Genomic DNA, 24,083 nt, shown 5'->3' on the forward strand with positions numbered 1-24,083 from the left:
CAGGAAGGGCATCCAGTCTAGAATTTGTGCCAAATCAACATGCAGATCGAAATTGGATCTGCTGTGGCAATCTTGAGTGAAAACAAGGGGAACAGCCAAAACGTTTCACTTTTTATGAATAAAGACAAAGTAAAATTCAATGAAAATATTCAATTGATAATTGCTAGTAAATGTTCCTTGAGTTATTCTTTTAGAAAAACTAATATATGCAAGTAAAATTTACTTAAGAATTCTCCTTGTAAAATTTACTTGGAATTTCTGAGAAAAAAAAAAAACTTTCCTAGGTTTGTTCAAGTAAATATCACTCCAAATTTGTTTCAGTGTACAGTAAGACCTCAAGCATGACATGTCAAAATATTAGGTTTTCTGCAACCACACCATACACGTCTGTCCTGTGAACTCATAACACTATATGCTCTTCCCAATCTCTTTCAATCCCATAGGTGAACCAAGACTAAATATTTGCAGCCTTGTATGTGCAATCTACCAAGGATTTAACCTATAGGGCAACAAAATCCTATTCTCAGAACCACATTCACCATATCCAAAAATCAAAAACATCTTACTTTCAAATGAAGTAATATTTTGAAGCACAAATTAAGGGAGAATGATATGGCATATTTGTGGAGCAGTAAAATATCACCTTGTAATATTTTCTAATCCAGGCCGTTAATCCACACCATGTTAATCACTAATCACAGTGACTTGAAAGACAAGTCATGGATTATGTTTGGCAGTTTAAGGCATGAAATCATTGTTATTATACACAACATAATACACAGTTTAGATGATACTATTGCAACAAGGACCTGTGCTATGGCATAAGCGTTCAGCTTGCAGAAATGCAGCTCCTGTACACGAAAGCTGCAGTTTAACGTGTGTCTAAGCAGAGGAAATAAAATGCTAGTAAACACAATGTTGTCTGCACAGATGTCATGGTTCAGATTTATTTAGAGGGCAAATGCTCCATTAGTTGGGCTTTTTAATTAGCACACTTGTGTGAGAGGGTCATTAGGGATGTCTGACAGAAGACCTGCTGATGAGGAGGATGGAGCCGCGGCTGACTCCAGCTCTAATGCCACACGCACAAACACAGGTCTGCTCGAAAAACAATAATATTTAACACCATCACAGACAAACGCAGCACGTCAATGTCAGGGGTGACACAACATTTGTGCTCTGAAATGGTCATGAAGCACAAACAAATCTCCCACTACTATCTCCGCTCCCAGCACAACAGACACAAAAAAAGACAACTAGAGAGTAATTTAATATTAAATACATATTCATAGGGAAGATGAGAAATTGGAGGAAACTGACATCGTACCATTTTCAGGGTGTTCGCTCTCTCCAATGCTACCATCTGGAGTGGTTCTCTCGTAGTGGTCCTCAGGCAGAGTCAGAGGTCCGATGCGAGGGCCAGAAGATGATTTGCTGCTGGGCGTCTCTGATTCTTCTAAGCCGCTGTCATAGTAGCTGTGCTGAGATGTGTCTTGCAGGTCTTGCACTGGGTTGGTTGTGGAGAAGGTCACTCGCCGATGGGGATGCTGCAAAGCACAGAAAATCAACAACTGAGTTCATACATTTGAAAAGACTTTGTTGAAAGCATTATTGGGAGGTCAATCAAAAAAAGTCACCATTCAAGAAGACTAACACGAATGGTCCTGGCCATTAAAAATCGACATGTAGCATTCAATAGCAAAGATTCTTAAATACTAGTTCTTTTGTGCATTATTGTTATCATGCAGAAGATTGTACTTAGTTCAAATCTATAATATATACAGAAAATGCAGTGACAACGTGGATCCTAATGCATCTATAAAATGGAATAATGTTTTTGTATTTGAAGGGTCATCTTATTCATCTTTTTTGCAAGTTAATACAGATTAACAGAAGTGTTAAAAACAGATATTTATTTTTTTTTATTAACAATGCAAATACAGGCTTTATAATTTTTTTTGTATGTGCTGAAAAATCCTATCAGAGTTTCAGCGTGTTTAACATGAATCTCAAGCAACATGAAGCTGTAAAAGTTAGTCAGACAAAACATCTACACACAAAAATACAGGGTGCACTTCATAATGTAACACATGAGTATGTTTCACACACACTGACAGAAAGTAAATGGACTGAACAGTTTTAACTGCTTTTTCATGATGGCTTACGATGTGCATTTTCACTTTTTTAATGAGAAATATTATTGTTTACTACATACATCAATTTAAAATAATTGTTACATCTGTATCTACGTTTTGTTGAAATTAATTTCAATGTTAAGTAAAATATGTTGACACTCACTAAATGTTTAGCTAGATATTATCAAATCATTTATTCATTTCCTATATCTGTCTACTCCAACCAAGGACCACAAGGGGCTGCAGCGTATCCCAGCAGTCACAGGGAGTAAGGCAGGTTACACCATGGACAGGGCCACATATAGACAGAAAATTTGCATGCCTACAGCCAATTTAAATTTTCCAGTTCACCTAACATGCATATCTTTGGATGTGGGAGAAAGCAGGAGCACCTGGAGGGAACCCACATGAACAACATGCAAACATATACACAGAAAGGACCTAGGTGGGAAGTGATCCCACAACCTTCTTGATGTGAGGGAGCAGTGCTAACCACTAGTCCACCAAGCTGCCATTATCAAAACATGTTGATCCAAAAATAAAAAAAAATAATTTAAAACCATATAGCAAGCAGTAATAAGTCTTATATTTAAAAAAAAAAGGCTATTTATTTACGTAGGTTGATGATTTGGTATTTAGCAAAATGTGGCAAAAATATTGAAGTAGCATTTTTTTTTTGTTACTGAAATTTTTAAAATATTAAAAAAAATCTTAAATATTTATTCATTCATACATACAAAAATGGTACGGAAGATGAGTTTTCAACCTATATATCATGAAAAAAGTAAGGGGTCAGTCCATATGAAATCATCAGAGGTACAGTGGCTCTGGACTTTGCATTTCTCTTTGTGGTGAAGCATGGCATATTTAATACTACCATAAATGTTGTTTGGTTCCAAAACTATACCAACATCATATTTTGTGAATATATTAATGAAGACATGCTCTTTCCAGTAGTAGAATTATTTTGATAGACCTTGTCATGCATGAGCAATACATTCAAAATACAGGCACAATATATTTTATTTCATATTTAAATGTCTTGTGAATCATGCAATCATTGGGAACAAGTATTAAAATCAATGTCACAGACAGAAAGAGAAGAAACACTGGGAGACAGCCAGCTGCACATGGCGCCATCTTGTCTTTGAACCACCACCAAGACTGAATGTATTCTGTTTGGTGACTCACAGATAATGGACGTTGGGGGATCGTCAGTTAAACCGACAGAAATCTTGGGGTGATGTTTTTGACATTGTTTTTAATTTCAACAAACAAATTGATTCTGTGGTCAAATCGAGCTTTTATCAAATATGGCTTTTTGTGAAAATGAAGCCTTTTTTAAATTGGGTAGATTTGGAAAAAGTCATTCATGCTTTTATTAGTTCTCGGCTGGACTATTTGCAACGGGCTTTACGTTGGAGTCTCCCAGTCGTCCTTTTGTTGACTTCAACTGGTTCAAAATGCTGCAGCACGTCTGCTAACTAACACGTAGATGCGACCACATCACCCCAGTCCTCTATGCTCTGTATTGGCTTCCAATTCGGGCTAGAACTGATTTTAAAATTATTATGTTTGCTTTTAAAGCTCTAAATGGTTTGGCCCCACTATACAACCCCTGGCAATAATTATGGAATCACCGGCCTCGGAGGATGTTCATTCAGTTGTTTAATTTTGTAGATAAAAAGCAGATCACAGACATGACACAAAACTAAAGTCATTTCAAATGGCAACTTTCTGGCTTTAAGAAACACTATAAGAAATCAAGAAAAAAAAAATTGTGGCAGTCAGTAATGGTTACTTTTTTAGACCAAGCAGAGGGAAAAAAAATATGGACTCACTCAATTCTGAGGAATAAATTATAGAATCACCCTGTAAATTTTCATCCCCAAAACACACCTGCATCAAATCAGATCTGCTCGTTAGTCTGCATCTAAAAAGGAGTGATCACACCTTGGAGAGCTGTTGCACCAAGTGGACTTACATGAATCATGGCTCCAACACGAGAGATGTCAATTGAAACAAAGGAGAGGATTATCAAACTCTTAAAAGAGGGTAAATCGTCACACAATGTTGCAAAAGATGTTGGCTGTTCACAGTCAGCTGTGTCTAAACTCTGGACCAAATACAAACAACATGGGAAGGTTGTTAAAGGCAAACATACTGGTAGACCAAGGAAGACATCAAAGCGTCAAGACAGAAAATTTAAAGCAATATGTCTCAAAAATTGAAAATGCACAACACAACAAATGAGGAACAAATGGGAGGAAACTGGAGTCAACGTCTGTGACTGAACTGTAAGAAACCGCCTAAAGGAAATGGGATTTACATACAGAAAAGCTAAACGAAAGCCATCATTAACACCTAAACAGAAAAAAAAAACAAGGTTACAATGGGCTAAGGAAAAGCAATTGTGGACTGTGGATGACTGGATGAAAGTCATATTCAGTGATGAATCTCGAATCTGCATTGGGCAAGGTGATGATGCTGGAACTTTTGTTTGGTGCCGTTCCAATGAGATTTATAAAGATGACTGCCTGAAGAGAACATGTAAATTTCCACAGTCATTGATGATATGGGGCTGCATGTCAGGTAAAGGCACTGGGGAGATGGCTGTCATTACATCGTCAATAAATGCACAAGTTTACGTTGATATTTTGGACACTTTTCTTATCCTATCAATTGAAAGGATGTTTGGGGATGATGAAATCATTTTTCAAGATGATAATGCATCTTGCCATAGAGCAAAAACTGTGAAAACATTCCTTGCAAAAAGACACATAGGGTCAATGTCATGGCCTGCAAATAGTCCGGATCTTAATCCAATTGAAAATCTTTGGTGGAACTTGAAGAAAATGGTCCATGACAAGGCTCCAACCTGCAAAGCTGATCTGGCAACAGCAATCAGAGAAAGTTGGAGCCAGATTGATGAAGAGTACTGTTTGTCACTCATTAAGTCCATGCCTCAGAGACTGCAAGCTGTTATAAGCCAGAGGTGGTGCAACAAAATACTAGTGATGTGTTGGAGCGTTCTTTTGTTTTTCATGATTCCATCATTTTTTCCTCAGAATTGAGTAATTCCATATTTTTTCCCTCTGCTTGGTCTAAAAAAGTAACCATTACTGACAACCAGTCCCAGCAGAAGACTGCCCCTCCCTGAGCCTGGTTCTGCTGGAGGTTTCTTCCTGTTAAAAGGGAGTTTTTCCTTCCCACTGTAGCCAAGTGCTTGCTCACAGGGGGTCGTTTTGACCGTTGGGGTTTTACATAATTATTGTATGGCCTTGCCTTACAATATAAAGTGCCTTGGGGCAACTGTTTGTTGTGATTTGGCGCTATATAAAAAAATTGATTGATTGATTGATTGATTTCTTATAGTGTTTCTTAAAGCCAGAAAGTTGCCATTTGAAATGACTTTAGTTTTGTGTCATGTCTGTGATCTGCTTTTTTTCTACAAAATTAAACAACTGAATGAACATCCTCCGAGGCCGGTGATTCCATAATTTTTGCCAGGGGTTGTACTTAGCTGAGCTGCTGACACTTTGGGACCAAACCAGAGTTTTGAGATCCTCTAACCAGTGTGCACTACATGTGGAACAAGCTCCCCCCAAGATCCGCACCACCACTGACCTGGGTCTTTTTAAATTAAATTTAAAAACCTTCCTTTTTAGAATGGCTTTTGCACAACCAGCAGCGCTCTGACATTTTATTCAGTTCTTATCTGTAAATATTTTGGATGTATATTTTTATTGATGTGTCTGTTTTAAATTTGCTTATTGTCTTGTTATTAAGACAAGTTAAGTTGCTACTAAATATTTCATGCATCTTTCATGAATAGTTAAAATGTACTGACTTATTGAATTCAACATGTTTTTTCTTTTTCTTTTTTTTAACCAATCACTTTTACAGTAAAATCTGTGTCACACCCTGTTTTTAAACTTCCAATATCTCAAAAACCAATAAAGATATAAGACTGATGTTTGCATGGTATTTACTGTGAATAATAACATTATTTCATGAAAGAATGAAACAAATTGGACATGGTCAGTCCGGATCATTTTCTGAAATCTGGTCATTTGAGGTAAAGTTACCCTCAGGTTTGTTTTCTTGCTGCTGTATTGATTGGAAAACAGAGCAGCATAGTGGCAGGATTGGTTGGTAATGCTGTTTCATAAACAGAAGTCAGCACTACCCTATTCTGTGAAATTACAGCAGGAAGGACATCTGGCATTAAAAGTGTGCAAAATCAACATTCGTATCCAAAAAGATCCATTGTGATACCCAAAGCACAAAGGGAGAAGCCAAAAGAAATGAGACTCGTGACCCATAAAAAATGTTCATGCTTTTAGAGTATTTGATATTATATGATTGCATAGCCTGTAAAATATGTTCCCCAATAGCTGAAATCTATTTGTATGCAGAGTACTATCTGTATGCATTGCTATTAGTGAAACAAAAGTTTCATTTTCTGTATCTAGCACTGTCAGATGTATTGTGATAACAATGATTGGTACACTAACCAGTAGCCCCAGTGAGCTCCATATTTTAATATTCTTCTTTTCCACAGCTTTTGATGTTTAAAGGACATGACTCACATTTTTTAACATCCCAGCTAGTAAGACAACATAAAAGTACTTATCATTGTAAGTCTCTCTGCATACATGCTCATAATTAGTAATCTCTGACGTATTTTATTCCTCTCACTCTGAGCATTAGCAGGTGCATTTCCGGAAAATGTCTCACTCGGCAATTCTCTGCATTTTTCAGTGTGTGACGTCCTTATTAGCAAAACCAAACTTCTGAGCTGCTGTTCGAACGTGATGGCTCGGATTTACAGAGAGGATTTATGCTTCGCCCCGAAACTCTTAACTTTTTCAGTGTTGGATTTTGGACCCTAAAGTGTGGTGATACGCCGTTTGTGTGGATGCTGGTTTACTGAAGCTGTGGACATGGACGTTGGGACATCTGACACTGTTTTTAACAGACTGCTTGGACACAGAGATGGATTTGTTACATTGAAAAACTCAGAATACATTATTTGCAGGAGTTCATGGACGTTATTTTACATGCCACAATCGAGAGAGAGGGGCAGAGCTGCATCCGTGGTGATCTCACGCTCGATTGATATGTCATCTCTGGGGTGCAAGATTGTGACGTACATAAATGTGACGTACTCTGCAGAAATCTTCCATCCATGAACTCGGACAAATTGCGTGCTTCTTTGATAGCGTGAAGTTTACATTTAGAAATTAATCCATAACACGACAGTGAGCCTGGCATGTTCAGGATTTTACCCCATTTGTGTTTTGTGGCTAGATTTTTTTTTTTTTTTTTACTTTGACAGAGTGTAAATTTGAAGCTGGAATGTGTGTGCTGCGAAGCTCGCTGTGTGTGTGTGTGTGTGTGTGTGTGTGTGTGTGTGTGTGTGTGTGTGTGTGTGTGTGTGTGTGTGTGTGTGTGTGTCGCACGTGCGTGTGCTGTGCAGCTGACGAGACGCTCGTTCTCCCCCGGCAGAAGAAAGTTTTTTTTTTTTAGATTTGACTGATAACAACACTCATAATTAATCGTGCACAAAACTGATCCTGGAGCAGAGTTTGTTATTGATAGGCTGCGTTTATGAGTCATGTCTATGCAGGTGCTTACACATAGCCAAGGGTGGGCCTGGATGGGCCTGGGCCCACTTGTCAGCCAGGCCAGTCCCATCTAATGAGAAGGCTGAGTCGACACTCGACAGTCACCTGTTGTTGCCTCATTGTATTCCTATGATATGGTATTGCATTAGCACTGAGCGACAATTAATACATTTTGTCAAAAAAATCTGATTCATCTTCTGTGATTTTTATTAATTCATTTTCAGAGTACAGTGGTCCCTCGCTATAACACAGTTCACCTTTCGCGGTCTCGAAGTTTCGCGGATTTTTTTAGTGCAATTTTGCATGCTTTTTTTTAACGGCGCATTGTGTTCTGTGTCCTTATCAGCGATTGCTCTCACTGCTTCTGATGCGCTTTCTGCGGGCTCGGTAAATGCAGCAGCGGGCCACCTCCTCCTGTCTGCTGTGCAGAATTGCGCCAAATCTGGCAACAGGTCCAGAGATACGCTTGCTGTTTTGATGCAGATGTTGACCGCAGCCGCAGAGCTCCGTGGCCACCGGGAGAGGACTTGGATTCTTTGCGGGTTCCGCATCCGTACCTCCGGAGGCAGTGAGTGAAGGGAGAGTTCTGCGTGTGTCTGTTTATAATCTTCTCGCCCAGAAGAAAAAAGAGTGTTTACACAAGAGAGAAAAGTGAGAAAACGTTAATGCCTGTTTGAGAAAAGTGTATAAAGTGTGTAGTGAGGGGTTTTACAGCCTTAAAACATCTATAATAATTGTAAAAACTAACGCTGACTACTTCGCTAGATTTCGTTTATCGCGGGTTATTTTTGAACGTAACTCCTGCGATAAACGAGGGAGCACATTTTTCCTCAAATAAATAGTCTTCTGCGGGCCCTCATCACAATGCCAATAACAACATGCACCGTCGAACGGCTGTTTTATACTGTTAAATGGATAAAATCGTCCACCAGAACATCCATGTTGACTCACAGACTGCACTCTCCCTTGAAAGAGAACTGATCAATCGTTGGACTATGATGACGTGATAAGAGAGTTCAACAAAAATCCCGTCATCTCCTGCTGTAGCATTAAAAGGATTCATCAAATATAAGTGTGAGACCATTAATTACTTTTTTCTTCTAAATAGGCCTAATTGTTAATATTATATTGCAACTGCCACAAATCATGTTGGTGTCCGTTCTGATGGTTTTTAATTTGGCTGCTGAGCCAACCTGTTTTCATGTTGCGGATATAGTTTGAATTTTTATTTTAAAGGACTTTACATGACTAAGCGTTGCGTTGCTGCTTGCATTGTCCATGGGGTGCTTGTGTCTGACACTTTGCGTCTGTGTAACTGTGCACACAGCGTCTGTGCAGTTGGCTGAGATGTGTTCATCATTAAACTTGGAATTCATTTTTGAAACAATGCCTTATTTAAATACCTATTGACGTTTTGGGTTTAGGCCGAGCCAAGTAGGCTACCAGACTTACACTGAATGTGTGTGTGTGTGGCGCTGCACTGCAGCTTGCATTATCCATGAAGAGTACTTGTGTCTGACGTGTTGCGTCTGTGTGCTCACTTTGCCAGTGCTGTAGGCTAAGTGATAACATTGCTTGGGATGTCCAAACGAGGCACACTTTTTCAAACGGTGTATTATAATACCTACACCTTACCTACAACCCCAAAGGTTGGGCCCGTCTGATTTTTTCTGGGCCCACCCGTTTTATGATTGCTGCCTACGCCCCTGTGCAGGTGCACATCAAACGTCTTGGTGTCGCAGTTTTTACCGTGACTACATCAACATTAATAGTTATCACTTAAAAACGAGTCATCATAACACGACATCACACTTACTGTATGTCAACTTTGGAATTAATCTGTGCCTCCAACGTTATCAGCTACATTCCATTGAAGCGCATGCTGGGACACTTGTAGTAGTGATGCCACTTGTTGGAAACACCCGAGTACTCACAAGTACTTTGTTTTCAGACATCTCTGTAGCTGTTTGTTGCGAATGCCGTATACTTTGAAACCGGTCACGGAAGTGCAAAAAGTAATCGCGGTGGATCATCGGATTGTCAGTAACAGCCTATATCTTAATTGTTATGATTTTGGTGGGACACATCCTTTAACCAAGCAGGAAGCAAGATACTGTTTCAGCAATTTAACTGAAAAGAGATCCCAAGTCACTTCCAGTAACATGATCAAAAACAACACACCACTGCATAGAAAGCATGTTTTTTTTTGTAGTAGTAGTAGTAGTAGTAGAATGGACCATTAGAGTATCTTTCAGTGTTATAATCGGACAAGAATGAATGAATGAATGAAGAGTGATACTGATGAAATCCTACATTGGGTAGCATGATGACGATCAAATGCTAAATCATTTAGGATCACACCTTTTATCAAATTGAATGGCTTGTAAATACAGTTAGGAGCCCATTAAATTTCCCCTTCCAAAGATCAGTTTACTAATGGCTACTTACCACAGATCCCCAACAGAAAGATGACTCCTTATAGTGCACGTGCAATTACCCTCTCCCCCCACCCACGCTCACAAGGGCCTCTCGTAAAACTCAGGAAAGCACTGATACAGCAGAACAGGCCTGCCTCTGTTGCACGAGTCAGCCCAGATCAATACCACGGCCTGTGCTTTCTACCATTCAACCACTTTTCATGCAAACAAATCCATGCTCAAAAACATTTGAACCATCAACCTTTGAGTATGTACACCAGCTCTTGAGAAATGCTTTTAGAGCTGAGGTAAGTGTTATCAGCACTGTGTTCTTAATACCTTTAGTGTGCCTGACAATCTTTCCAGGAAGGTGTCCAAATTTCATCATTCCAGTAATTTTTTTGGCTGCAAAAATGCTTTTCTTTGGTTTTATTCTATATAATTTCCCCCATTTTCAGTGCTTTCTTTTTTTTCTCATCACTGATTTTATATATCAAACACAGTCACAGGGATACTCGTGCAATTTTGTTTGTGCTATAGACCAGGGGTGCAAAACCCCATGGTATCCCCTCAGTTTTCCCCATAAAAACACTGAGGGACTTACAGGAGCAAGTGGAAATCACCAAACCAGAATGAGCTTCTAATTAAAAGAACAACTTGTCTCTGAAAAGCATACTGTGGTGAGACTCTGAGTTAAACAAGTGCCTCTGTACTTCAATAGGTCCTTCTGGCTGCACATGTTTGCTATTATGTTTCACACTACATGTGTCCAAAGCCCACACATCTATACCATCTGCACAACAACACAATGAACACATAGATTATAAAAAAAATATTAACTACTAGTATCAGAAAGTACCAATAAGCACAGCTCACTCATTCATTCATCTTCAACCGCTTATCTGGGAAATACAAATACAGCTGCAGACATGAATTTACATACACCTTGGTTAAAAAGATTCAAAGACATTTTTCCCCTACTGCACACTGTGTTTTATCAGTCAGACAGTATACTTTATTTCAATATACATTCACTCATTTTCTATACCCCCTTATTCCAAGTAAAGGAGCCTAATCCAGCAGTCAATGGGCGAGAGGCAGGGTACAACCAACCACCAATCCTCCGGCATGGTGTAATAGCAGAAAAAAAAACAAAAACACAAAAACAGAGCAAAGATGAGTTGAGATGGCTTGTTTACGCAGCCAGGTGTACTGTGACCAGCTAAACTTGACCTTTGCCTGTGCATGGCACCCCTTGACCTCTGACGTCACATGCAATGCCTCTATGTGGTACTTTAACATTTCCCATAATCCCCCTGGTGGCCTGCTGCACTTCCCAGAATGCACTGTGGTCACAGCACATGTAAATAATGGAAAACGAGGATGTGGATGGCATTGATCTAGCGAGTTCATGGGCAATTATGATGATGACACATTCTCCCAAGTTCAGAGGGTTATCTAGAGGAGGTGTAGCACCTGTGATGGACTTCTGCCATGCCCCGATGTTGTCTTGTTGACCATACTTCACAAGGTTTGTTTACATTGTGCCTTGAAGTGTAACTCTGCTGAAACTGACCTCTCGCGTGAGTCACGGACCGCGAGACGGCACGAGATTCACAACTGTGAAATAGCGAATACACAGCTGCAGTAGCTCGTAGCAGACAGGAATAGTCAATACATGGAAATATGTCTGAAAGTATCTCACCAAGCCTGAAAGAGAAAACACAGAATCTTAATCCAAATACTTGAGTTAAAACAAACAAATTCACCTATTGCACAGGTTAGGTCTAGCAGCATCAACTGGTGCCATGTGATGCTGCTTTCACCACACTGAATGACATAACCAGGCAGACAACTAGCACATTCCCACCTTTTCAAAGTAACCATCGACCTTTTGCAGCCAGGTGAAGACTGGATGGCCTCTGAGGGGTCCTCAACACTGATATACCAGCATGAGAACCCAGAGAAACATTCCACACGGTCAAAATGTCATGACATGTCTTCATTATTCAAGTGATACTCCTTATCTTTGTCTCCTTAAGTAAATGTTCATTTTTGCATTAAACCAATACAGTGGTGTTCATGGATCCTTCAAAGAGACATAGTATCAGAAATATCTTAGTGTTATGTTATTGGTTCATGTCCAAGTCTGACAACCCTACAATAAATCAAGAATTACCAGGATTCGAATGACCTCGACTTTTCTACTCCTGCAAAGGAATTTGCATCCTCAAACACCTCTGTCTAGCAATCTCATGAGTCCTTTGTCTCTTTCCACGTGTCTCTGAATCTCAGAGACGAGATCTGTTGAAATGATGGAATATTAAGGGCCCATGTCCTGTGGCTCCTTTTAATAATAATAATAATTATTATTATTATTATGGGCAACACGGTGGATTAGTGGTTAGCACTATTGCCTCACAGCAAGAAGGTCATCGGAGCAATTCCCACTTGTGGAGTTTGCATGTTTGCGTTTCCTCCGGGTGCTCTGGTTTCCTCCTACATTTAAAAGACATGCAGGTTAAGTGACTTGGAAAACTTATAATTGCCCAGGTCCCCTTTGCTAAAGAGATCTTGATCTCAATGGGACTAACCTGGTTAAAGGAAGGTTAAATCAGGAGAGAACTGTGCACATGGTGATGTATAAAATGAAATGTATCGTATATAGTAGGTGCAATTGTGTAAATTTTGTATTGTGTTAATTCTAATAGCCCTCTATGGACAGGTGTTGAAAATTAGCATATTTTGTTATAACACTTAAAACATTGCATCTGTTTCGTCCAATGTGAATGTTATGTCCATATTAAATAAATAAATAAATAAATAAATAGATTTAAAATTATATGGCTGCGATGCTACGCATACTCTGATTGGCTTATATATGTATATACGAGGTCTATTAGAAAAGTATCCGACCTTATTATTTTTTTCAAAAACCATATGGATTTGAATCACGTGTGATTACATCAAACATGCTTGAACCCTCGTGGGCATGCAAGAGTTTTTTTCATACCTGTCGGTTACGTCATTCGCCTGTGGGCAGTCTTTGAGTGAGGAGTGGCCCACCCTCTCATAGATTTTTTCATTGTTTAGGAATGGCTCAGAGACTGCTGCTTTGTTTGATAAAATTTTTTTCAAAACTGTAAGGCACAACTGAGTGGACACCATTCAATAAATTCAGCTGGTTTTCGGTAAAAATTTTAACGGCTGATGAGAGATTTTGCTCTGGTAGTGTCGCTTTAAGGATGGCCCACAGCGCCTGACAGCGATCTGCGCTTCGAGGCGGCAGCGTCTTGCCGTTTCAAGTTGAAAACTTCCACATTTCAGGCTCTGTTGACCCAGTAAGTCGTCAGAGAACAGAGAACTTTCAGAAGAAGTCGGCATGAGGAGTTTATTCAGACATTCCATTGTTAACGGACATTTTGTAATGAAAGAACGTGCAGGCAGAGTCGCATGTCGGGCCGGACCCGACCGCGGGGGGTCGCGATAGGAAAAACACCTCCGTTGGAAACCTTAACGGACAAGTTGGAACATGCCCAAGCTGTTAAACAATTTCTCAGTTACTCACTTGTTGAAAGCCATCAAAAGCCGCCTGAATTTTACAAATGGTTTTCAACACGGAGGTGTTTTTCGTGTCGCGGCGCACACAGATTCGCCGAGTCGTCACGGAAACGACTCGGCGAATTTGCGCGCACGTCTTTCATTAAAAAATGTCCTTAAACAGTGGAATGTCCACATAAAGTCCTCATGCCGGCCTCTTCTGAATCTTCTCTGTTCTCTCACGACGTCCTGGGAATTAAGCCTTAAATTAGGATGTTTTCAGGTCGAAACAGGCCAACAACGGTGCCTGGAAGCGCTGCACGACGTGCCGCTCCGTGGGAAGTCCTTACACCGACAGAAACACCCCATAATCTCTCATCAGCCGTTAAACTTTTCACCGAAAACCAGCTTAATTTCTCGAATAGTGTCCACTCGGATATTCCTCACAGGTCCAGAAAACATTTTGATAAAGCAACGCGCGCCGTCTCGAGCAGCATGTGAAACAGAGGAATTCAGCCGAGAGGGTGGGACCACATCTCACTCAAGGCCTGCCCACAGGGAAATGACGTCACCGACATGCGTGAAAAAACTCACGCATGCGCACGAGGGCTCAAGCATGATTGGTGTAATCGCACGTCATTCAAATCCATATAGTTAAAAAAAAAATAAAAGTGTCGGTTTATTATCTAATAGACCTCGTGTATATATATATATATATATATATATATATATATAACTTTTCTTCATCCAATATTTCTCTATGTTGATAACCATTTGTAAAATTCAGGCTGCTTTTGGTGGCTTTCAGTTGAGTGAGTATCTGAGAAATTGTTTAACAGCAGGGCATGTTCCAACTTGTCCTTAAGGCTTCCAACAGAGGTGTTTTTCCTGTGGCGGGCGCGCCACACCGGCTGCGAGCCGACGCGCCAATCCGTCCGAACATCTTTCATTAAAAAAATGTCCTTTAACAGTGGAATGTCCAGATAAACTGCTGATTCCGACCTCTTCTGAAAGTTCTCTGTTCTCTCACGAGATCCTGGGTCAACAGAGGCTTAAATTTAGAGGTTTTCAGCTTGAAACAGGATGACGACGTCGCCTCAGAGCGCTGCGCGATGTCCCGCTCCGTGGGAAGTCCTTACAGCGATAGAAACAATCCAAAATCTCTCATCAGCCGTTAAAATTTTCACAGAAAAGCAGCTGAATTTCTCGAATGGTGTCCACTCGGATGTGCCTCACAGTTTTTTAAAAATTTTTGATCAAGCACAGCACCAGTCTCTCAGCAACTTCTCAGACAAAGGAATTCCGACGAGGGGGCTGGACCACTCCTTCCACAAGGCATGCTCACAGGCGAATGACATCACTGATTACATAATTATTGTATGGCCTTGCCTTACAATATAAAGCGCCTTGGGGCAACTGTTTGTTGTGATTTGGCGCTATATAAAAAAAAATTGATTGATTGATTGACTGACAGGCATGAAAAAAACTCTAGCATGCTCACGAGGGTTCAAGCTTGGCTGATGTAATCACACATGATTCAAATCCATATGTTTTTTTAAAAAAATAATGAGGTCGGATACTTTTCTTAGACCTCGTATATATATATATATATATATATATATATATATATATATATATATATAAACGCAACACTTTTGGTTTTGCTCCCATTTTGTATGCGATGAACTCAAAGATCTAAAACTTTTTCCACATATACAATATCACCATTTCTCTCAAATATTGTTCACAAACCAGTCTAAATCTGTGATAGTGAGCACTTCTCCTTTGCTGAGATAATCCATCCCACCTCACAGGTGTGCCATATCAAGATGCTGATTAGACACCATGATTAGTGCACAAGTGTGCCTTAGACTGTCCACAATAAAAGGCCACTCTGAAAGATGCAGTTTTATCACACAGCACAATGCCACAGATGTCGCAAGATTTGAGGGAGCGTGCAATTGGCATGCTGACAGCAGGAATGTCAACCAGAGCTGTTGCTCGTGTATTGAATGTTCATTTCTCTACCATAAGCCGTCTCCAAAGGCGTTTCAGAGAATTTGGCACTACATCCAACCAGCCTCACAACCGCAGACCACGTGTAACCACACCAGCCCAGGACCTCCACATCCAGCATGTTCACCTCCAAGATCGTTTGAGACCAGCCACTCGGACAGCTGCTGGAACAATCGGTTTGCATAACCAAAGAATTTCTGCACAAACTGTCAGAAACCGTCTCAGGAAAGCTCATCTGCATGCTCGCCGTCCTCATCGGGGTCTCGACCTGACTCCAGTTCGTCGTCGTAACCGATTTGAGTGGGCAAATGCTCACATTCGCTGCCGTTTGGCACGTTGGTGAGGTGTTCTCTTCACGGATGATGCGAAGGAGATGTGTTGCACTGCATGAGGCAAATGGTGGTCACACCAGATACTGACTGGTATCCCCCCCCAATAAAACAAAACTGCACCTTTCAGAGTGGCCTTTTATTGTGGGCAGTCTAAGGCACACCTGTGCACTAATCATGGTGTCTAATCAGCATCTTGATATGGCACACCTGTGAGGTGGGATGGATTATCTCAGCAAAGGAGAAGTGCTCACTATCACAGATTTCGACTGGTTTGTGAACAATATTTGAGGGAAATGGTGATATTGTGTATGTGGAAAAAGTTTTAGATTTTTGAGTTCATCTCATACAAAATGGGAGCAAAACCAAAAGTGTTGCGTTTATATTTTTGTTGAGTATATATATATATATATATATACAATAAATGATTTATTAACCTCGCTTGCTCAGTTAATAATCCTTTATTATTATTATTATTATTATTATTATTATTATTATTATTATTATTATTATTATTATTATTATTATTATTATTATTATTATTATTTTATTTATGCTGGCCCAATAGTAGCCCAATTATGTACACAGATTCACAACTGAAGAATTATAGTTGTATGTTCATCTTTACAATAGGGTCCTCACTCGGTCATCATTTGTGCATTACCACGAATTGGTACATAAGGAAAGACTGTACCTTTGTCACCATCTGTAAGGTTAGATATATTCTTGTTTTCTTTATGGTGTGTAAGTAATGTGCAAGTAATTAATATAGAGCAGGCACCTCAACGGTTGAGGAATTAGGCTCCCAACCAGTGGTTAAGGGGTTAGGATCCCGATATGTCAACCTCAGTTTGATTCCTGCTCATACTACTTCTCAGTGCCCTTGGACAAGACAATTCAGCTGCATCAGTCTACCCAGTTGTAAATGGGTACTGGTGTTGGCTGGGGATGTAACCTGAGTCAGACTGCCATCCAGTCCAGTGGGAGTTATAGGCTCTCATCTGCTTCATGCTAAGGAATCCAGAGATATGCACCAGCACCAGCAGGCCCTTAGGGCCCATGAAGAAAAAAAATAAATAAAAAAAGACTATGAGATCTGCCTGCAGACTTTTTCAACTACAGGTTATTTATCATCAATCATCAATTCATCAATTTTATTTATATAGCGCCAAATCACAACAAACAGTTTCCCCAAGGCGCGCCACATTGCAAGACAAGGCCACACAATAATTACGTAAAAACCCCAACGGTCAAAGCGACCCCCCGCGAGCAAGCACCCGGCGACAGCGGGAAGGAAGAACCCCCCCCCCAACAGGAAGAAACCTCCAGCAGAACCAGGCCCAGGGAGGGGCAGTCCTCTGCCGGGACTGGTTGGGGCTGAGGGAGAGAACCAGGAAAAAGACATGCTGTGGAGGGGAGCAGAGATCAATCACTAATGATTAAATGCAGAGTGGTGCATACAGAGCAAAAAGAGAAAGAAACACTCAGTGCATCATGGGAACCCCCCAGCAGTCTAAGTCTATAGCAGCATAACTAAGGGATGGTTCAGGGTCACCTGATCCAGCCCTAACTATAAGCTTTAGCAAAAAGGAAAGTTTTAAGCCTAATCTTAAAAGTAGAGAGGGTGTCTGTCTCCCTGTCCCTGTTTATGTATGCATAAAGCGGTTAAAAGGCGTAAGAATTGCTTACATTTATCCATATGGTAATCTGTACTTCCTTTTTTCTCCATGATCTTGTGTGCAAACCTCATATTTGTTACTCATGCCACTTCTGAAAAGAGAAACTGGGTGATTTCTTAAGTGTTAGAGCTAAATTATCAGTTCACATCTAGACATATACTTCAAAAATCATTGACAGTGCAGATGGGCAGTGACCTGAAGAATTACTGCCAAATAAATAAATAAATATTTACATTTTAATGTAAAGAATGATATGATTTGCAATGAATAAGCCAGTCATCTGACTTGAATCCCTGTTGCATGCGCATTAACTTGGTGGAGGCAAAATTGAAGGCAAACACCCCTTAGAACAAGCTGGCACTGAAGACATCTGCAGAAAACTAGCAGACTATCACCAGCGTGTGTGGTCGCCCCTCTTCACACAGTCATTTATTGCGAAAGATTTGCAACCAAGTATTAAAATGACTATTTCATTTATTATTTTTACCAGAAATGCTTGCACAGTGGGCCTGGAGGGCCCTAAAACTGATTTTAGTGATTTTGTTTTTTCTGTAAAGGAAGAAACTGAAAAGAAAAAAAAAATTAAGTCCGTAAAATCACTTAATGAGGGCTGGCTCATGTTTGAATGAGAACAAAGCATCTTAGAAACATCTAAAAAATTATTGTAACACATTAAAAAATGTGGTTAAAACATTAACATGTGAAACCATGTTTCCTATTAATTTCAGCCATATTCCTTCCGTGTTTCACAATTTGATTTGATTAATGCTGCAAGCACATTAGAGATTGACAGTCTAGTGAAATGAGAGTGGGCAGAATTTTTATGCAGCAGCTCCTGTCTTCTCAGTGTGGTGCTAACCATACACAAATATCTAATATTACAACTAAAACTTTGGATGAAAACCACAAAGTGGCAGTCTAATGGTACACAATGCATTGAAAAAAAATACACTATTTGCTTATACAAATCACTAATATCGCCTGATTTTAGCTATTTTTTTGTATATATATATATATATATATATATATATATATATATATATATATATATATATATATATATATATATATATATATATATATTTGAAACTAATATTTTTTGTATATAACTAATTAAACCACTACTGGAGTAGAACAAAACTGTTTCTCTTTTTTACATGACAGTCTTTTGTATCTGTGGTACAAAAAGAAGGGAAAAGCAAACAGAGGCACTGGGGAATTCGAAAAAGAAAAAAGTTTTTTCTTTTCACTGAACATTTTCTTTGATAAGTTCACCTTTCCACTTCATCATATCCTTACTGAAAGGAAAATGTGTTAAGCATAGCGCTGGAAATACAAATATTTCACAAATCAAAGACAGGGCCCATTTTTATCACCTCACAAATGTAAATTACACGTTAAATCAGATCAGAGTTATTCTAGCCTTAATATTTAATTTAAACATGACCTTGTGTTGCTGGATGCATTGTTGAAATATGACTGGATGCATCTAAAGTTCTGTGACTATCTGACTATTAGGAGGCACATAGTTGTTTAAATATGGATTATTGCTTAAATGTCTCCTTAAGACATCACTCCAGACAGTCAGCATGTTTCCTGAGTATAATAACTAGCTATGGCTGCAGAGATGGGAAATAGATTGTCCTTTTAGTTGGAGCACAAATCTTTTGCCAGGCCTTGGGTGCTGCAGGGATGCAGAACGGCAGAGTGATGGAAGGGGAGGCTGAACAGGAGTGGGGAGTTGGTCAGCCAGACACGGACAGCGCTTTGGCTGGAGGCGACAAGCAGAAGGATTAGATTCTGTGAGACTGGAAGTGGGAGAGGGAGATTGTTTAGGCATTGTGGACAGAATAAGAAGGTAGGGGACATTTATGATGACATCTGAATTCATAATTCCATTTGGATCGGGCTAAAATTACCTCATTTTTGGAACCTATCTTACAATTCCAAAGCAGATGGAATAATATGGAGAGGTTCTGCACGTGTAAGGGTAACATGGTAATAAACAGTAATCATCCACCACCTACCTAGATGCCCACTGGAGTCTCATTTTTCTGTCACAGTTCCAGTAATATTATGTAAAATCTGCTCAGAATAATGTCAAGGCATGCGTGGGTATAGCTGAATTCTTGCAGTGCCCCAAAAATATATCAAAAATAAATTAATGCATGAAAGAGTCATCATATGCATAATAGCAAATCATCTGTCCTATATAGGCTTAATTTAATAACCACACATTAGAACATTGTGTTCCTCAACAACTGAGTCACAGAACTCTTACTTTAAACAGCAACACAAGGACCCCGATCCCTATATTAAGCTTATGTTGCTTCAATGCTTGAACATATGTCAGCTGAATAAAAGAACATGCAGGGACACAGTACACCACAGCATGAAGCCATGGACGTTTTGTACTTCCTGTCCAATGAATCACAGATGCAGAGCAGCCGCACAAGCCATAAATGGATAAAAGAGCTGCTCATTGTAGAAAATCATCTACATAAGGTACACATTCATCTTAATAATAATAATAATAGTAATAATAGTTAATAATTTGCAGAAAAGTTTTTTCTGCACAGCTGAGGAAAATAGTCTCATGTGCAGGTTTGTTTTATGTACAAAAAAAAAAAAATCACAAATAAAAAGTGAAAACTTTTGGAATTAATGCTATACACAGGAACGATGGCTTCAGCCAATAAATAAATGCATAAAATCATTGCTATTGTTATATGTTGTATTCTTCTGATTTAAGTGTACTTAATTACCATATTTGCCCATGGGGGGCAGGGTCAAGCATCAGTCCACCCCATTTTTTAAACCTGAAATTAAATTGAATTACATGGAATACATTAACTTAATGAGAAAAGGACAAAAAAATGGACACAATTAGGAGTTATTTGTGATTTTTTTTATTTGTGATGAAATTTGGCATTTCATTAAACCTGGCATTCCGATGTACATGATATTGGCCATGGTGGTGCATCCCATCCCTTCTTCAGGCTGAATTTTTCGTGGAGAGCCCTGTGCCCTCTGATGGGAAAATGTGGTAGTTATACTGGTCAGTGCTGTCTGCCCACATCCTTTCTGTGTTGACAGGTTTTACAAGCACTGGCAAACTAATCATAATAGTCAGCTATAACAAACTGCTACCCAACTGGTCAACCATTTCCTACACTTTGTTGTGTGGGCCGCTGAAGAGGAGGTACTGCTGGCCCACCACCACCAGATGGCGCCCTGCTTGGAGTGTGGGCTCCAAGCACGAGAGGGCGTCAGAGCCGCTGGGAGTGACAGCTGTCACTTATCAGCACCAGCTGTCACTCATCACCATCACTATAAAGGCCGGACTGCAACTCCACCTCCTCGCCGAGAAATCAGCTACCAATCGAGGTAACCTTCTCTGCGATTTATATTGAGACTTAAAACATTGTTCTGTGTGCAGCCGTGTTCCTGCGGGCTCTGTCGGAGGCTGGATTGGCAGACAGTGAGAGGGGGACATTCTTCGCCTCTCACTCCATCCAGGAAAGAGACCAACAGGAGCTGCACGGGTGAAATTGTTTCTGGAGGTGGAGGTTCTCCCTCCCGGAGGAATTAATCAAGGGACGATTACTGGGTGTGTCTTCACACACCCACCATTAACGGTTTCTGTTTCTGCCAGCAGTACCTGGTTTGACAGCTGGAGACGGTGGCCACCTGGGACTCGGGACTTGGCGGCTCCGGTATTCTTCAGATCTGCTGGCGGTGGAGGCCGTGTGGGATCCGGCTCTTCTTTGGACAGACGTCTTCTATCCTCGAGCCTGCCCACACGTCAGTTTGTATACGATTGACTGTACTCCTCTATTGTTTTTGTCTGTATTCCGTTGTGCAATTCACAACATTAAATTGTTACTTTTTGGCTCATCCATTGTCCGTTCTTTAACGCCCCCTGTTGTGGGTCCGTGTCACTACACCTTCCCAACACACTTGGCCAGTTGGGTAATTCAGTTCAAGTAACTTTACAAAAAATAAAGGATAAATAGTTCACAAAAATGACCTGTGTCTTGTAACTTTGTGATGCTTGCATAAACTGTTTTTGACTTGTAGCAGTACAAGTGTATATATATATATATATATATATATATATACACACGAGGTCTGTTAGAAAAGTATACAACCTTTTTTTTTGCAAAAACCTGATGGATTTGAATCACGTGTGCTTGCATGAGCCAACCTTGAACCGTCGTACGCATGTGTAACCCACAGGAAAAAAAGCAAACATTCATTATGAATCTAAATGAATTCCTTTTTTTTTTTTTTTTTGTGACCTAAAATGTAACTGTCATGTAACGTCATCACACACACACTGCGAACAGCCAATCACGCAACTCGGTCGAGTATGTAAGCCTTCCGCTTCCCTCCCACTGCAGATGCGGGGAGAGGAAGTTAGCGTATGGCTCTGAAAAGGTACGCTTCGTAATTTTTAATTTTATTTAAATTGTTTTTGTACATCTTTATTAAGCTATTAACCCAGCTTTATCTATCCATGAAGCCAGAGGACACACACCAATTAGCTAAACTGCAGGATTGTTTTACAGACATAAAGACATGGATGACCTCTAATTTCCTGCTTTTAAACTCAGATAAAACTGAAGTTATTGTACTTGGCCCCACAAATCTTAGAAACATGGTGTCTAACCAGATCCTTACTCTGGATGGCATTACCCTGACCTCTAGTAATACTGTGAGAAATCTTGGAGTCATTTTTGATCAGGATATGTCATTCAATGCGCATATTAAACAAAAATGGACTGCTTTTTTGCATTTACGCAATATCTCTAAAATTAGAAAGGTCTTGTCTCAGAGTGATGCTGAAAAACTATTTCATGCATTTATTTCCTCTAGGCTGGACTATTGTAATTCATTATTATCAGGTTGTCCTAAAAGTTCCCTAAAAAGCCTTCAGTTAATTCAAAATGCTGCAGCTAGAGTACTGACAGGGACTAGAAGGAGAGAGCATATCTCACCCATATTGGCCTCTCTTCATTGGCTTCCTGTTAATTCTAGAATAGAATTTAAAATTCTTCTTCTTACTTATAAGGTTTTGAATAATCAGGTCCCATCTTATCTTAGGGACCTCATAGTACCATATCACCCCAATAGAGTGCTTTGCTCTCAGACTGCAGGCTTACTTGTAGTTCCTAGGGTTTGTAAGAGTAGAATGGGAAGCAGAGCCTTCAGCTTTCAGGCTCCTCTCCTCTGGAACCAGCTCCCAATTCAGATCAGGGAGACAGACACCCTCTCTACTTTTAAGATTAGGCTTAAAACTTTCCTTTTTGCTAAAGCTTATAGTTAGGGCTGGATCAGGTGACCCTGAACCATCCCTTAGTTATGCTGCTATAGACTTAGACTGCTGGGGGGTTCCCATGATGCACTGAGTGTTTCTTTCTCTTTTTGCTCTGTATGCACCTCTCTGCATTTAATCATTAGTGATTGATCTATGCTCCCCTCCACAGCATGTCTTTTTCCTGGTTCTCTCCCTCAGCCCCAACCAGTCCTAGCAGAAGACTGCCCCTCCCTGAGCCTGGTTCTGCTGGAGGTTTCTTCCTGTTAAAAGGGAGTTTTTCCTTCCCACTGTTGCCAAGTGCTTGCTCACAGGGGGTCGTTTTGACCGTTGGGGTTTTTCCATAATTATTGTATGGCCTTGCCTTACAATATAAAGCGCCTTGGGGCAACTGTTTGTTTTGATTTGGCTCTATATAAATAAAATTGATTGATGATTGATTGAAGTTACAAGCCTCTTTCAGACCTCAGACTATATTCGCCTTTACGACATCGGGTTTCGCTGTGTGAGGGATCTCTGAGAGGAACTGGTGAGTCTGTCTGTTTGTTGGTGCTATGGTTAGCATGTTGCCTAGCTGGGCGTTAGCTGGGCCAATTCAAAGCAGTGTATTTTAATGCTAACTGTGAGCCATAGTTTATAGCCTGTGTTTACAAGTCACATCGGCTAAATCTCTGAATGTTTACGTATTGCTACTTTACTATGCATTTCCCTTTTATCAGTGGAGATGTTGTGAATGTGTATACTGAACTGGAATGACATTTGTGAAGAAGCTAGCTAGTACTATTTGTTTTAGTGATCTGTGGACCTGTTGTTTACATGTAGGCCAGGTCCTTTGGGTACCCTATGATGGCGAGCTGAGCCCGAACCTGCAATAGCAACAACTTAAAGAACCTTTCCAACCCATCAGTGCGGTAGGAGGCTAGACAGCCTAACCTCTCCCCCTCTCATTTGCATGGGTTTTTATTGCACAACCTTGAAGACCGCGTTGAACTGTGCTGTGCATATGAATTATTACTTCCG

At 40.1% G+C, this 24,083-nt stretch overlaps 1 protein-coding gene across 2 annotated transcripts in view; it reads right to left on the bottom strand.

Moving 5' to 3' along the window:
• pcdh1a (protocadherin 1a) overlaps positions 1 to 24,083 on the bottom strand; it is a 475,329-nt gene that overhangs the window by 98,675 nt on the left and 352,571 nt on the right. For both annotated transcript variants that reach the window (XM_034178790.1, XM_034178791.1), the window contains exon 4: positions 1,328 to 1,547. In XM_034178790.1, the coding sequence (XP_034034681.1) occupies positions 1,328 to 1,547 (220 nt within the window). The remainder of the gene's footprint in view (positions 1 to 1,327; positions 1,548 to 24,083) is intronic.

Source organism: Thalassophryne amazonica, chromosome 9 (assembly GCF_902500255.1).
Source record: "Thalassophryne amazonica chromosome 9, fThaAma1.1, whole genome shotgun sequence".
Taxonomy (NCBI): domain Eukaryota; kingdom Metazoa; phylum Chordata; class Actinopteri; order Batrachoidiformes; family Batrachoididae; genus Thalassophryne; species Thalassophryne amazonica.